General features: G+C 39.4%; 1 protein-coding gene across 4 annotated transcripts in view; it reads right to left on the minus strand.

Moving 5' to 3' along the window:
* The window catches only part of APBA1 (amyloid beta precursor protein binding family A member 1), an 86,448-nt gene that overhangs the window by 33,434 nt on the left and 36,786 nt on the right, over window positions 1–16,228 (minus strand). For all 4 annotated transcript variants that reach the window (XM_002190283.7, XM_012577461.5, XM_030258349.4 and 1 more), the window contains one exon: window positions 10,030–11,234. In XM_002190283.7, the coding sequence (XP_002190319.1) occupies window positions 10,030–11,181 (1,152 nt within the window). In that variant the 5' untranslated portion in view covers window positions 11,182–11,234. The remainder of the gene's footprint in view (window positions 1–10,029; window positions 11,235–16,228) is intronic.

Consider the following 16,228-nt stretch of genomic DNA (forward strand, 5'->3'; position numbering starts at 1 on the left):
TTAACCCAGCAGGCATTTTTAGAGGCAGATTTTAAGGAGATACCTACATTACATGTCTGCCCAAGCCAAAATGGAAATCCTCCAAAGGGAAGTTTAACATTTACCTACAGCTGGATATTTAGCCCAATAGCCCTGCCATTCTACACTCTACTTTAGCATAGGAAGAGTGCAGCTCAAGCTGTGCCAGCTCAACAGTTCATCACTGATGGCAAAACAAGTCAATGCTATTCTTATCTTTTCATAAACAGTATGACATAGCTTTTCTCTAAGCCAATGACTCATATCAGAAAAGGGATACATTTCCAGTGGACTGAGCTGGCAGCAGCTCTACCCTGATGCTCTGCATTTACTGCAGCTGAAAATTTGAGTTCCATTAGTCTACAAAAAACCCACAAAACCAAACCAAGAACAACAACTAAACCCCCAAACATCTAAGTTTGTCTTAGCCTCTCTTACATACGAAATGAAACAAGAAAACGTAACTTCCTTCTCTACTTCTTTCTCTATACAGACATTCCTCTATCTCAGATAATAACTAAGTATGAAAATTATAGTTAACTAATATGTTTCCAAAGAGTTAAGAAGCAATTCTTTAAAGATATCTCCCATGTTAAAGAGCAGACCCTGCATCTCCCTGTATTTTGAACCACAACTGCAAGACAGAAGATGCAGCTGTGAAACAATCCCTAGAAAGCTGGCATGTAGTTGCACCATCAGACTGAAGAATTACTTTCCACACAAAGCACATGAGCAGGGGCTGTGGGAGAGATACAGGCTACCTTGAGTTGCTGTGTAATTACCAATCAACAGCGACACAGTGATGCAACTGCACAAATGGCAACTTCTGTTTACATAAGGAAGAGTTTTCATGGTGTTCACATTCTTATTATTATGTAGTATTTATACATTAGGCATAAATTTTAAACCTGCATTATACTTTCAATGCATTAATGATACCTAGACATTGTAGCATTCAGCTTTAAACAAGAAACAAAGAAATCAAGTTAAGCATGTGATGTGCACGTGCAAACACACAAAAGCGCTCTTTATAATTGCTGAAAACTCCTATTCACATACTGAAGGATAAAGATTAATGATTTCATTTAAACCAGACAATTAGCATTAAGAAGTGGTGCATTATTTGAAATGTACTAGCAGTTACTCCAGTAGCACTATAAGTGCCTTTACTCAGGTACTTTTATCTATGAAGTATTAGAACTAAGTTATTACATGGCTTTCTACGTGCTCGGTTTGAATGTCTGCTCAAATATGTGTTTTGGAGGAGAAAAACCTCTGAAAAACAACAACCAAACAAACAACCCCTCTCAAAACCAAACCGAGAACTAGAACTACCAAACCCAAATATCAAATGTGTTACAAAGTCTGCTGCATGACATGACATGAGAACTGTCATTGAAAACATTAGTACAGGAAGTCAAGTCCTTGAAGAATTAACACGCAGTTCTCTTTGACATGAAAATGCATTTTTAGAGGTACTGTATATATAACGTGCAAGGAAAGAATGCAGTCAAAGCGATAACAAGAAATATTATGATGGATCATAGTGGATAGATAATTTGCACAGCTGCTCTAAACAAAGTCTAAAATAAAGGCATAGTGACTGTTTCACTTCCATTTGTCATTAACAAAACAAGTTTTAGAAGCCTAGCAAAGTTGTCAGAACACAGTAAGGTCACACAATGCATGCTGTTATTAGGCACAGAGGTCTATCAGTGGAATTAGATGGAATTTTTTACATGCAGCAATAAGAAAGTGATAGCTACCCCTTTTTCTCTTGAATATCTACTTATATTTTTCTCACGATACTCAACCTGGTACATCCAAAAATTCTCCATCTCAATTTTGATGTTGACTCGAACAAACATGCAACCCACTCCACCTGAGAAACCTTCTTTGCTCTTGTGCAGAGGGATTTAGTAACAGAAGTTGTAAAAGGAGAGGATTGTGTTGCATCTAACCTATCCAGGTCAATCACCTGTTTCCTGTACAGTTTATTAAGAGACATGTAACTGACACTGAAAAACTAAAACCAATAAAAGCAGTGTTGTTTTAGGTGCTTTTAGCACCAGATCATTTGAAGAGAGTACAGCCTGAGGGTCACATAGGCTAGGACAGAGAGGATGAAATCACAGAATCATAGAGTCATATAATCATAAAGATCATCTAAATTTTACTGCCCCTGCCATGGACACTTTCCAATAGACTGAGTTGCACAAAGCCCTATCTAGCCTGGCCTTGAACACTTCCAGGGATGCAGCACCTGGATAAACTGCCAGTGCCTCACCACTCCCACAGCAAAGAATCTTTTCTTGTATCTAATCTAAACCTACTTTGTCAATTTGAAGTGGTTCCCCCTTGTCCTATCACTACATGCCCTTGTAAGAAGGTTTTCACTGACCAGTATCCCTAAGTCCTTACCTGTAGAGCTGCTTTCAATGAATTCTTCTTCCAGTTTGTGTTTGGGATTGCCTTGGCCCATGTGCAGGACCTTGCACTTGGCCTTGCAAAATTTCATGAGGCTCTCACCAGTCAGGTCTGCCTCTCAAGCCTACTCATGTCCCTCTGGATGGCAACCCTTCCCTCCAGCATGTTGACCACACCACTCAGCTTGGTATTGGCAAAATTGACGAGGGCACACTCAATCCCACTGTCCATGCTGCTCACAAAGATGTTAAACAGCACTGGTAATTTTTTGTGTTGAAAAAGGTAGTTTATTCAGAGCTTTTTTATAGGACCATGTGTGTGGACAATCAACAAATGCTTCAGAAATTCAAGATTCACTTAAACAACAGGACATTATTTATTTGACACTAATGTCTACCTACAGGCATTATGGCACAGGTATGGCAAAGTCTCCTTATACATTAGCTCAGGAAACAATCAGATAAAGCAAGGCTTTATTTTTAATTTTTTTTTTTTTATTTTAGAAACAGTCCTCTGAAAAGAACCCATAAACATTAGGAAAAGGTCAAAGCACTATCAAATCTTCTGGTCCAACACACAAGTGTAGTCAGGTGCATTCTATCACAAGAACTGCCTTTATCAGGACAACTGTGGCAGTAAATCTCCCAGGTTTTAGGCCAACTATATGATGGCAATGACCTCTCATGTATACAGCTCAAATTCTGTTCACAAAAATACAGACTGCAACCATAGGTTTTAATTGGCATAAATACCCATAAAGAATGAAACTAAAAGCTAATGATTATTAGTTGTGATTGTTGAAAATTTGTTTTAAGTACAGTGGGTTGATAAAAATGATACCAACTTAGCACTTTACGTATACCTGCATACTAAGGCACAATGCATGCAATTCAATTTATAATTCTGACATATGGATTTAACTTTGTACTGTAGTTCTGGTATAACTGCCTCTGCACACACATGCGCTTACCCATCTGTTTGCTGGGCCCAGGACCTGCCTCCCGTCAGTTTGTGCATACATGACAGGACAAGATTATGGGAATCCAGCGCTTCCCTCTGGCTGCCCTGGAGGGCCTGGGACCCTGGCAGGGGGTCAGGAACCCCCCTGTACAGAGCCCCGAGAGGCACTGTCTCTGATCTCTGCCAGGGAAAAGAAGGATGAATTACAAGCTCTGAGTGTTTGATATGAGTAATAAATAAGTGTGGCACAGGTGCAAAAGTAAAATTTTAGGATTCTAGATTAGAGGTTCAAAGGGGACAAGATGGAGGAAATTGGGTGTGTCTTGTCCTTTTCCTCCTTTTTCATGCCCTCCATGTTTCACTGTAGTGTTGGCATTTTTCTATTGGTTTAGGCTGGGGAAACACTGTTCAACGTAGATGATAGATATTGGCACATTATTGTAAATATAGTACATGTAATTTCTGGTATATAATGTTTGTACCATCCCACTGAGGGGCAGAGCCCCGCACGCTGCCCTGCAGGACAGACCTGCGGCAGGGCAGCAGGACATGTTAGAGATAAACAGAATAAACAACCTTGAAACCAGCACAGACGAATTATGGCTTCTTTTTGGCAACGGGGCAGAAAGACAGAGACTTTATACAATCTCGGAACCATCAATACCACAGATTCCGACAAAGATGACCTGAGACAAGGTTACTGGCTGAACTGCTCCTTCAGAACAACACATCTGATTAACTGCTATAGGACCTCCCCACAGAGGAATTTCAGGCAGCCTAAAGAGATTCCCCCAAAAGGCTCTTCCTGTGCCCAAGACAACTGATAAGTACCATTTATCACTTTAACTACCATCTTGGGTAGTTAGCATCTAAAGTGAGGAGCTGTATCAACAGGCAGCTGTCGGATCAGGACTCTGACTGATCCAACAGCTAACTCACACAGATGCTGCCACAGAAATGACCAATTTGCTTATAGGTAAGACACTTGCTGCCTATGCAGATAACATCACGTACAATAGTTATTACACATTTAATGAAGGAGGTGTTTTGTATGTAGCTTAAGGTAAACAATAGCAATGGATCAGACATGCTGCAGTGATCACATAGGATCACAGACCAACTGAATCTAAGAACAAATGCAGTTTGGAAAGACAGAGCCTCCCATCACTTACCACCATCTGGACAATGAAAAACAATCCCATTTGAGGATATGACTCAGTGCTGGCTGCTTCTCTGAGTATGGACTTCCTTTGCCATAGCTTCACTTCAACTTCCAGTGCAGGTTTATGTGTCAGTCTGAAAAAATCACTGTAGATTTCTCCTGCATGTTCAGAAGATTTTAACTATAGCAAGTGCTGGTTTAGTTTTCAACAGCACAGAAAAATCAAATTACTTTAATCATTCAATAATTTAAAAAAATGTAATCAAAAAACCAATATTCAAGTGGGTTTATATCCAGTGCTCACCATAATTTAAAAGCCAATAACTCATCTGGGAGTGCTTGCCTTCAAGCAATCTAATTCCTAAATTTAACCTTTCTTCCGCGTGATCGATGAATAAAATATTTTATGTTTTTGTTTGCTTTGGTTCTTTAGGGATTTTTGGTTTGGGGAATCTGAGGCTTTTTTCTCTGCATAAACTTGAGTCTGGGTCTCTCATAAATTATGGAAAGCTGACGTATAGTTTGTGTGTTCAACAAACAGTTTTAAAAGATCTACTCAGAAAAAAACAATATACTGTCAATGAAAACTCATCTTTATTTCAATTGTTTCCTTTCTCTCTTTTTACCCCTTAGTTCATTTATTACTGAAGCCTGTTTAATTATTTAAAAGACTTCTCCATTGCCTTTTAATAATACATTACTCCTGCTGTGGAAGAAGTGAAGCAAATTCATCTCCATGAAAACACTGAGGTATCAAAAGTGAGAAAATCTTGCAACTGAGAATGCAAGGGTTGAAATAAAATATACATAACCAAAAACAAAGGAGAAGCAAAACAATGCAGCTTAGTTCTGTTCCACCTGGCAGACTTGTCTTCAGCTCTGAATTTCTACTTCAGAAATCTAAACCACCCATATACGTGATTTTACTTTGTATTAGGGTCTATTCTAACATCCCACCATCTCAAATGTCTGCAGAGGAACAGAGATTACAAACACCAGTGACAGAGCTTTGCAAAACCAAAGTCTTGGCATGCAGAAACAAATCATGTCCTGGAAATCAACAAAACTTGGTTTTCAGATCTACAACCCCAGGGATAACTGAACAGACCTCAGAAAAAAAGTCATGGTAATTGGTTCTCAAATGAATGATTTCTGCCTCGAAACCACTGTTTTCTTCTGATGCAGTTCCACAGACTTTTCCATCAAGGGTCAATTTCCTGATGCCACACTTCCTGCAGCTTTGCATCTCTAACTGCTATTGTATTTGAGAAAGAGATCTTCATGAGGCCATATCCAAAAGATGGTCTGCTTTGGTTTGAAAGGTTTCTGCTAATATATGCCAATTGTACACATCTCATTTGTGTGGCAAATATTTAAAAATATTCTTACTGCCTTCATTGAAAAGACATTGAGGATTTTTCAGCTTTTATCAAATACAGAAGTACACCTTCTCCACAAACTCCCTGTCCAGACCGCCTCTCATTCAAGTGAAAGCATGCATCATTAAACCAGGGTGCCCAAAGCACATGACAGCTAATATTCTCCATTGTTAAATATTAAACAGGTACCTCTTTAAACTACTTATTTATTCACAGAAGGCTGCTACCTGCCTCTTACACCTCAGGACTACCAGAGTTTATTATAACAGAATCCTCCATGGGCAGTGAGCAATTTACATTTCTCATACACCTTACCAAACAGTTATTTTGAGAAGAAATACCCAAGAATGACTGACAATCCTGGTAGATTAACCTGTGAATAAAACTGGAATCAGGACATCGTAAATACACACAGATACAGTGATCTGTATCTTTCTTGCCATCACAGTCATTGCATATTTTTCCTAACAGTCCCAAACTATACCTAGCTACAGGCTAGCTGAGTACCTCCAAATTGTTAGCTTCTTAAAATAGTCTCTGGACACTTCTAAACGGCATCCTACCAAACATTCTGCTGTGAATGTACTACACAAAAGCTTAGCACTGGGGAGTAATAGTCACTTTCTTGGGATAAAAGGCAAAGGAGGATGCTGTATTTAAATAGCCTCAACCACAAATCATTCTTCTTGCTTCACTGGTCTCCAGTGGACAGCTTCCAGCTAAATAAAAAGTGACTGGTGTTTGTGTCTAAACAAGTCTTGCGAGTTTCAATATCATATGATTAAGAAAGCAATATTATTAGAAATATTTTCAGGTAAGTTCTATCTCTGAAAGAAAATTGTTTAACACAACTTGAGGATAAGTTTCAAAGTAGACCTGCAAAATAACTGAAGGCAAAAAAAGTACCCAATTTGCATTATTTATCTGAAGCAATTTGATACTTCTGGGGCAAGAAAATGGTGTCTGCCTGAAGGTAAAAACACTCACATTTCCAGGTCAATAGTATAAATAAGACTGAAAAACATCTCTGGCATATACTGATTACACTGAAACGCTCCCATCGAGATCCTACTTTTTTCTTGAGGGGTACCGAAGAGCAATTTACAATGGGTGAATGGGCTCCAACTATGTTTTTATTACACCGATCACTTGTGGTTATTTAGTCAACACAAACTATTTTTGCCCAATTTACAGCTAAGCAATTCTAGGAACGCTGCATTAAAGAAAGCAGACAGTTTTTGAGTTGCCATCCAAATTAAAGAATCCAGGAAAGCAAATATCTCTTCTTCAAGGAAAAACAAAATTCCAACTCAGTCCCAAGCCCCTTCTACAGGAAGTCTTCTTCTCAATCTGCTACAGATCTTCTAAATTATTCATGTAATTTACTTCTTCCTTTCAAGAACACACACTCTTTGTACATCTACAACCGTCATTTCTCTCTTCGTTGAGCTAGAATAACTGTCATAACCACTGTTTTGATTTCAGCCAGCCTTGAAAATTTCAGTCAGGTTTCTATCTGACATGGTACAAAAAATATTGAATAAGGAAAATTTTTGGTGCAAAAGGGGAACCTCTACGTACTTCAATATCTAATGTATGAAGACAACAATAAAAATACCTGATTTGTTCACTATATGAGCATACCAGCTGTGTCATATCAGCACATCTCACAAAAGTTAAACTCTGCAAGATGCTCAGTTCTCCTGGATTTTGGAGAGCAGGTGAAGAACCTTCAGAAGAATTTGGTGATCTCAGGATCCACAACCTAATGTCACCAAGACAATCACGGCACTCCATTACAATCAGTTAGGAAGAAACAGGAACTTATTTGATCTTCCAAGCAGTAACAGCATTTTCAGGCAAAATGGTAAACAAAATGTGCAGAAAAAGAGTAATGCGATCTATTTGAAAATTGGGACAGAAATTAATTTTAGTTTTGTAACCTTCTAAAGTTAAGCTAAAAATAATTCCACACAAAATAATCTAGGAAGATTTCTTCCCTCATATGATCGCAAATCAACTCTGTAAAAGACATAATTTAAAAAATATTTGTAAAAGTAACTTTTGCAATATAGTAGTTTGTTTGGGCTTTTTTAAGGGTTCAATTAAGTTTTCTATTAAGAATCAAGAAAAAAGCCCTACAACACTCACATAACTGTGTTTCCAACAGTTTTGTATGAAAAATAAAATCTAGATGCTATATGTCTCAATCAGCTTGCATGGTTTTACAGCGTCCCAAACACCATGCTACAAAAATCTATTTGTAGAATAGTAGCCTTCCTCATTTTGAAGACAGATAAACAAATCAGAAGCCTGTTATAGATCTACCCGGCATGTGATCTTTTTCCACCATCTGAATTCCCTTTGCAGTAACTGAGATGTCTTGAATAGTTCACAAGCATTCCTAGAATGTTACAATAATTCAGTCTAAAATACCAAAATAAGACACAAGAAGTTCTACTTCTGCTGTTCTTAAAAAAAAAAAACCAACAAAACAAACAAAAACAAACAAACAAACAAAAAAAACCAAACAAAAAACCAAAAAGAAACTTTAAAAAAGCACCAAAAACCAAACAAAAGGTAACAAAACCCATTCCACAGCAATAAAGAGGAATAGAGCAATGTTTGCAGGTCCTTGCCATTGAATTTAGGAACATGTAATAGATAATTTTTGGTCAGTAAATTAAGCATACCAGCTCTTTTCATATCAGACATAAATTTAACCCATTTAACAGTTGTTTATGAGTTTATTTTATAAAATAATGCAAAAAATAACCTCATAAAACTTGTAGTAAATATTAACTTAAAGACAGCTGGAACCACAACCTTGTAGACAACCCTGATCCGAGTTAAACCTCATGCCAAAAGTACACTATTTCAGAAATGCTAATGCTTAAATGTGAACAACTGCCTTCAATACTCAAGTTGCTGTAAATACCACTTTACAGTGATAACATAATACACTGAGATTCATAATACACTGAGTTCTAGACACTCCAAGTTGACATGCAACCTTTCTAGAATATGAATCTGAACTATGATACCATCATAAAGAATATTACTAGATTTCTGACAACTATTGGGACTGTTACATGGCAGAATATGAAACCTAGTGTTGGAATCTTGGATGCTGAGAATTTTAAACTTTCTCTGCTGAAAGGCACAGACACGCAGGAGAGCACTGCATTTGACATGAGGCTGTGGAGAAGACTTCCAAAATTGATTAAGAGCACTGGGATTACAGGTGTGTAGTTGGTTAGAAGTGTGTAATATCACAGGGTGGAAAACTTAAGAGTTTGGGGTTTTAGAATATAGAAATAAATATGAAGTAAAATGGAGGTTTCAGGGTGGAGACAGGTTGTTCTTCTCTACCTTGTTTTTCCTTCTTCTTCTTGGGTCTGGGTGATGTTTTGTAATTGGACAGAAAAGTCTGCATTGTGGGCTTTGGGGGATCAGTTATTGGGTTAAAAGGGAAAATAGTCTAGGTGTCATTTCTTAATCGGATGATTTAGTCTTATAAGACCTTGTAACAAGAGATAGCCATTTTGTGCCTTGCTAATGAAAGACTGCAAAACTCATGGCTGTGAAGCTGTTTCACTGATAAGAAATAATAAACACCTGAGTCCAAACATGAAACACCATCTCAAGTGTCTTCAATCCCGATCTCGACAGAAGTAGAAAAAACAAGCAGAGATCCCACACCTAGAAACTTAAGAGTAAACAAAAGCATACACAGATAGACAGTTTTGTTTGGTTGTTTGGTTTGGTTGCTATTCTAAAATATATTATGGCAGTAAATAATGTAACAGCATTTGTTTCAGAAAAGACACATAAAGAGCTTCATGTGACAAATTCTTATACAGCATACCTAAGGTCAGCACTGTTAAAAAAAGAAAAATCTGGCTACTTGATAATGCATGGTTACTTCTTTTATGCTCTCCAGAGTACAAATTTAAAACAAAGCACTTTTTCAAGAATGAGACACAGAACAAGAATATAATGCACCTTCCCTTACTGCCATGCATGTCACAGTTAAAGGAATTAGACACATTAACCCAAGAGGTGAAAACTTTGTGTACTCACATCCCCATCTAGTGGCCTCTGGTCGTCAGAATCCCTGGATGGACTGATGTCCTGCCGCATCACCCAGATAGGCTCCTTAGGTTCATCAGGGGTATAAGGAGAACGGATGGTCCTCGTCTTCACTTCTTCAATAGCCTCTTTAATATCCTTGATGGCCAGTGAAATTGCATCTCTTTTTTCCTTGCTGTACCTCTGTACAGATTCGCCCGAGCCAGACGTAACTCGAGAACCAGATGTTAGCTGGCCATTACTTTCATGCCCACCAGTGACAAGAGCGTGGCCATGCTCCAAACTCTGCTCTGACTCTGGCATGTCTTCAGCTGCCTTGTCTAAGCTCTGGGAGCTCATGCTCTGCTTCACCTCTGCTACAATTTGATCAATGTCCTCCTCTTGCTCGTAACTGTCCATTCTTGGGTAGGGTGCAAACTCTGCTTCCTTTTCAGGGCTGTCAGACTCTCCATCAGACCGTTCATCATAATGGTGAAGGCGGGCACCAAGTGCCTCCTTGCGGTAATTGTCGGCTTCCTCTCTCTCCCGTTCATACTGCTGGATGCCCTCCCTACCATCAAGATCTGGTGTGTCTCCTATTTCCTCATACACATGCTCCTGCAGCCCATAGTCAGCATAAGCCTCGGCATACTGTTCATCCTCTCCTCGGTGGAAGAGGCGATGTGTGTAGACATAGCCCGAGTAGGCTGCATTCATGGCTTCCTCGTGCTCAATGGAATGGAAATGTAAGTGATTGGGCAATGTTCGGTTATGAATGGCCTCGCCATGCTCAGCCTCTGCATTCTCCGTGTACTCCTCGGACTCAGGCCTGTACTGCACTGCATATGCACTCTCATCCTCGTTTTCCTGCACTCTCTCAACGTTGTAACTGTCCTCCACTGTGGCTATCACATCCCCTTCTGCAGTATCCGTGTGACTGTGGAAACCACTCTCAGTGCTGGCTGACCGAGCTAACATGCCTTCCTCCTCCTGCCCAGACAGACCCACGTGGCTGCTGTTGTTGTGCCTTGGGTAACGAACTGCATACCTCTGTTCCTCTTCCACCTCTGAGTGCTCCAGGTCAGCTTCCACTGACTCACTCACTGCTCCATTTGCTGGCTCTTCACTGATGTCCCCCTCAGGTGGTCCAACCAAATGGTTCATGGCAAGTTTTGGAGAGTAGGTCTCTTATTCTGCTGACATTTTGTCTATCACATCTGGAAAGAAATTAAAAATAAAAAACAAACTCTGACATTACTCCCAATAAGGAAAGTGGAGTTAATAAACAGAAGCACACAAAACGCACCCTTCCTTCCCAGCAGACAAACATTTGACTCAGCTCTGCAGTCAGGTAATAGACAGCACAACAGTATGATCTCCCATGCAAATGATTTCCAAAAGCAGCAACCAGCAACAACACTCTTGGGGACTTCCCCCTTTCATGGACAAATTCTTTAAAGAAGTATCATTTCCAAACAACCTGTATGCACTGCAGTGGCATTGCAATGATGCTGGAATATTAAAAAAGCCAATTTTTGCCAGAAGCTGAACCATGACAGAGATGAGAGAAATATTTCACCTTTGCTCCAGCACTTTCCCTACAGATCACTCATGTGGAGCAAAGGAAGGATGCTGTAATGTAAAACAGCAGATTTAGTCCTGTCAGTTACCATGTTCAGTCTGCAGTTACCTCGATACATGACAGCTCTGCATTCAATACTTCTTCAGTGTGACATCTTCAAGTGAACTAGTCACCCTATGCTCTTTAAAAAAATCAGTAGAAATTAAAGTTGTACTCTCAGGACGCAGTACATCTGAAGCACCTGTTTCTTCCTAGAGAAGGACACAACAACTAGATACAATACAGTTACCTTTCTGGAACTACCTATAACCAGTTAAGATGGCTTCTTTCCTAAAACATGGTGAAGACATTTCTAATACTCATAACCATGACTGCCTTGAGACTAGGGGGGCATCTCAGCCTTCCTAACCGAGTAAAAAAATCTCAAAAGGTTATATGGTTACTAGAGAAGTCTGCCAATAATAACAAATATGCAGGGAACAGAAACAGGCCTATCTAGCTCACAAGGTTTTATTTTTATAAAACAGCTTCAGCTATTTGGAACCTTGTCCTATGTGTTTAAGATGCAGTGTCATAAAGACGACATGTAACGTTCTTTTAGCTACCTAAATCAAGCCATATATCCACAAATAAAACACAGCTATAGCTTGTGACTTACTGATAAGTACTAAAAGAAAAGGTTCTTATTGGAAGACTGCTAACTTGAAGGATCTATAAAAGCATGCGTCAATTGCCAACTAAAAAAAATTAATGTGAATATGAAATAGAACTTGGATCAAATCTAATAAACTGAGGCAGAGAGGCTCAGGTGGCACTTTGTTGACTAAAAGAGCTCTGTGCAGAAGTAGGAATAATCCCCTGTGATGAGAAAGCAACAGGAATGTCACTTTCTCTCTATTAGAGAAGTTGACAGGCAGGCAAACCAAGATGTGAGTCATTTACACTATACTTCCACAGGAAATCCAGAAGGTGCGGCTTCCAGCTCAGAGAACACACCTTGTTTTTGTTACATCTAATGTTTTAGCCCTTTAAACACAGGAGTACTTATTAAAAAAAAAAATTACAGTTGTAAAGTAATAGCTAATAAATCACATTACATGGACCTATAAGGATGTAGTACACAAACTAATCCCTTTTCAAAATAACTATGAAAAAGTACAGTTTGTCTTTTCCAGCTAATGAAGGTGTGTTAGTAAGGTTTTAGTGACAAGAGAAAGTCTTTTCCAGCTAAGACTTCCAAGACATTAGGAAAGAATGGACAAAATACAGGTGTATATACTGGTGTGCACCAGAACTAAACACTCTTCCCCCCCACAAAGCACATGGTGAGAAATCAAGAACAACAATACTGGACAGCCTTCTACTTTTATCCCAGAAGAAGGGTGAGGATGCCAAGGTGCAAGAGCTCTTTGAAAAGTCCTTCCCAAGGAGGATGAGCAGAGGAACACATTCGGTGCAGGTAGCTTGGTTTGCACCCCGCAGTGTGAGCTGCAGATTGAGCTCTGGGTGGCAGGAGCCCCAGGGAAGAGGCCAGGAAGTGACAAGTCTTTGCATAACACAGGACCCAAAGATGCTGGCACCAGCCAGGTGGATGGACAGGATGGATACTGAGACTTGGCTGGAGCCAAAGACTCAGGAGGGGAAGTGAGACTTTGGCACACTTGGACTATGAGGGGACAAGAGCCCAGGGGTTCATTTGTTCAGGCTCCCTCCTTGGAGGCTCAGAGCTTGAGATGTTTCCGTGTTTCGGCACCGTGAATAAGTGCCTTTAGGCCTTTAACCAAGCCACTGCTGGGGTTAAACTGGCCAAGAAACCTGGGCTGACCCTGTGAGAATGTGTACGAATCAGGTGGGGTCCCATCAGGTCACTGGAGTGGCCACCGAAAAGGAGCTTTGGTCCCAGCTGTGACAGTCCCTGGTGGTGGGAGTGTGACTGCCAGAGCCTCATGAATGGTCAGGCTGGGAAGGTCCTTTATATGGCCTGGTTTCACTGAAGTAAATTATAAAATTTCCACTTCTTTGCACATAGACAGAATTAGGCTAAAATAGAGGGTTGATTAAAAAATCTAACTACATTTGTGGCATTCAAATGGCCCCTGACTTGTGACTCAGTGTCATTGGTCACTCCCAGAACAAGGATAGTGCTAGTCAAAACAAATCAAGTTACAGATAAACACAGGATAATGATCAACTTTCTTAAATTTTATCACATGTGTCCTAATCATCTTTAATTAAGTTTTTAGAAAAGAAGGCAAAAAATTGGCTACATGAAGGTTACTCAAGCCAAATAAGGTATCAAATGTCGTAACTTTTATGACAATAAAACTACTGATAATTGCTGAAAAAAGTTATCCTGTTTTAGAAGTCTTAATACGTGCTTTCAAGATAATGAGTTTTATGGACAGATGACATCACTGACATGTCTTAGAGAGATTACAAACCATACAAAATATGGCTAAAAAAACCCTGGGAGATCCATCATTTTCCTTTGATAAAAGTCATAGCTTCCAAAGTTCCATGTGTAAATTTTTTCTCATTTAAAGAAGTCTCTCAGCTTGATTTCAACTACTGATATCCCAAAACTTTCAAGGTTGCATATTTTGAAGGGATGAGGTGGAAATGTTAAGCTTTACTAAAAGCTTTTTACTGAAAAACACCCTTCTGTTTGCCTTTCTTCCTATAAATTAAATTCAAGCTTTTAATTTTGAAAACAATAACTTATTATTTATTTTAAAATCTAAAAAAAAATCTTAGTTGTTTCAAAGTAAATTGACTTAGAAATCTGATCTGAATGAATGGCCTTAGGTCAGCTCAGCCCCAGTAACCTTCAACGAAAAGTAAGCTTCTGAGTCAATAACATTTATTTTACTGTTTAACAATCCATCTTTAGGATAGTGAATTAATGAAGACCCATGAAGACTGGGGGTTAGAATTTACAGGTATAAACCTCTGTTTATACATGATAGCTGGAAAACTACTAAACCCCACTTTTTATTTATTCTTAGCAGCCCTTTCCTAAAAAAAATATAAGGCCGGCCTGATTTTTCCCACCAGACCTGCAAAAATCTCTTTATTTCCTGCAAACAAAGAAAAATCAATTATCTACATAAAATGCTATAGACAGAACAGAATATAAGCAAGAGAGGTTATCCAACCTTGGAAATACAGACACAGCACCCATCTGAATGACATTATAGTCTCACATTAATTACCCAGAACAGCAGCTGTGCTCTGGTAATCAAACATATTTTGGAAAGTGCTCTGTAAACGCTCTTAGCTTTGCACACAGGACTTGATGGATGAATCTGTGCCCACAATAGAGAAATCAGAGATTGATTACTACTGCAACTAACTCTTTGCTGAAGGTAAACTACCTTCCTGCTTGTAAAGGAAAAAAAATTAATATATCCATATATTTCTTAAGCAACATAAAGTTGAAAGTTTAAGAATTTTTCTCTACTACTTTTAAACACCATCTTAGAGCAGACTATCATCTCAGAGCAAAAACTCAACACACACATGCCAAATTCTACTCAGGAAAAGATCTGCAGTAAGAAAATGTGAAAGTGTGAGTATTCAGATTCCAATTAAGTTTGTTATTTCTTACCAAAGTCCAGAGATGAGTAATTGTTTGATTTCTTGTATATGCAGGCAGAACAGAAACAATTGTGATTATTATAAATATTACTTTAAGGGTTTCTTTTATAAGAACATTATGTATCGTATTTCCACAATTTAACACCGACTTGAATAAAAGCTCACAGTCTTGATACATCTGTATACTATAGTTACTGTCTCAAAACAAAGCTGTGTGCCACATGGAACCTAGACTACACACACACATATACACACACGTTTTTCTGTCACATAAACGATAACAGGGTAACTCAGGAAGGGACCACAGGAGGTCTCCAGTCCAACTGTGCTCAAAGCACAGCCAGCTCTGAGCTAAGAACAGGTTTCTCAGGGCCTTATCCAGCTGGGGGTTGATAACCTCCAAGACTGGTGATGGCAACAGCTTGTCAGGGCCCCAACACCAGCACTGGACTGTCCTGGCAGGAAAAATGTTGCTTCCTTATAGTCAATTTCAATTTCCCCTGTTTCAGCATGTCTCAGCTACCTCTAACCCTCCCTCCCACCACACACTACTGTGAGGAACCTGGCTGCATCTCCCCCATCCCATGGCCAGTTGACATGGAAGCCATGGAAGCCATCCCTCCCTCCAGCTGAAGCAGACCTGGTCCCACAGCCTGTCGTGCATCTCTTGTGGCTTCCTATCATTTCCCACTTATATTATCCCTGTGTCAGGGAGGTGATGAGGCATGACTGCCTCAAAAGGGAGGCAGTACCCAGGTGGCGTCTAGCAGGCTCTGAGCAGAGGAGATAGTTCCTAACCTACCCTGGCTCCCAGAATCATGCCTGTCTCATACTGCCCCAGGTGCACCTGAGCCTTATTTTATTGTCCGGGCCTCATCCTAGATCTGCTACTTGTTCCCACCAGACCCAGCCTGTATCATCATATGGGGTAGTTACATACCTACATATTATTTTTTTGTAATTAAGTATTTTATTTATAAGAAGTATAACTGTTTCTTCTTATTTGGCAGTTGAGTGCATGAGCAAAATAAT

Source organism: Taeniopygia guttata, chromosome Z (assembly GCF_048771995.1).
Source record: "Taeniopygia guttata chromosome Z, bTaeGut7.mat, whole genome shotgun sequence".
Taxonomy (NCBI): Eukaryota; Metazoa; Chordata; class Aves; order Passeriformes; family Estrildidae; genus Taeniopygia; species Taeniopygia guttata.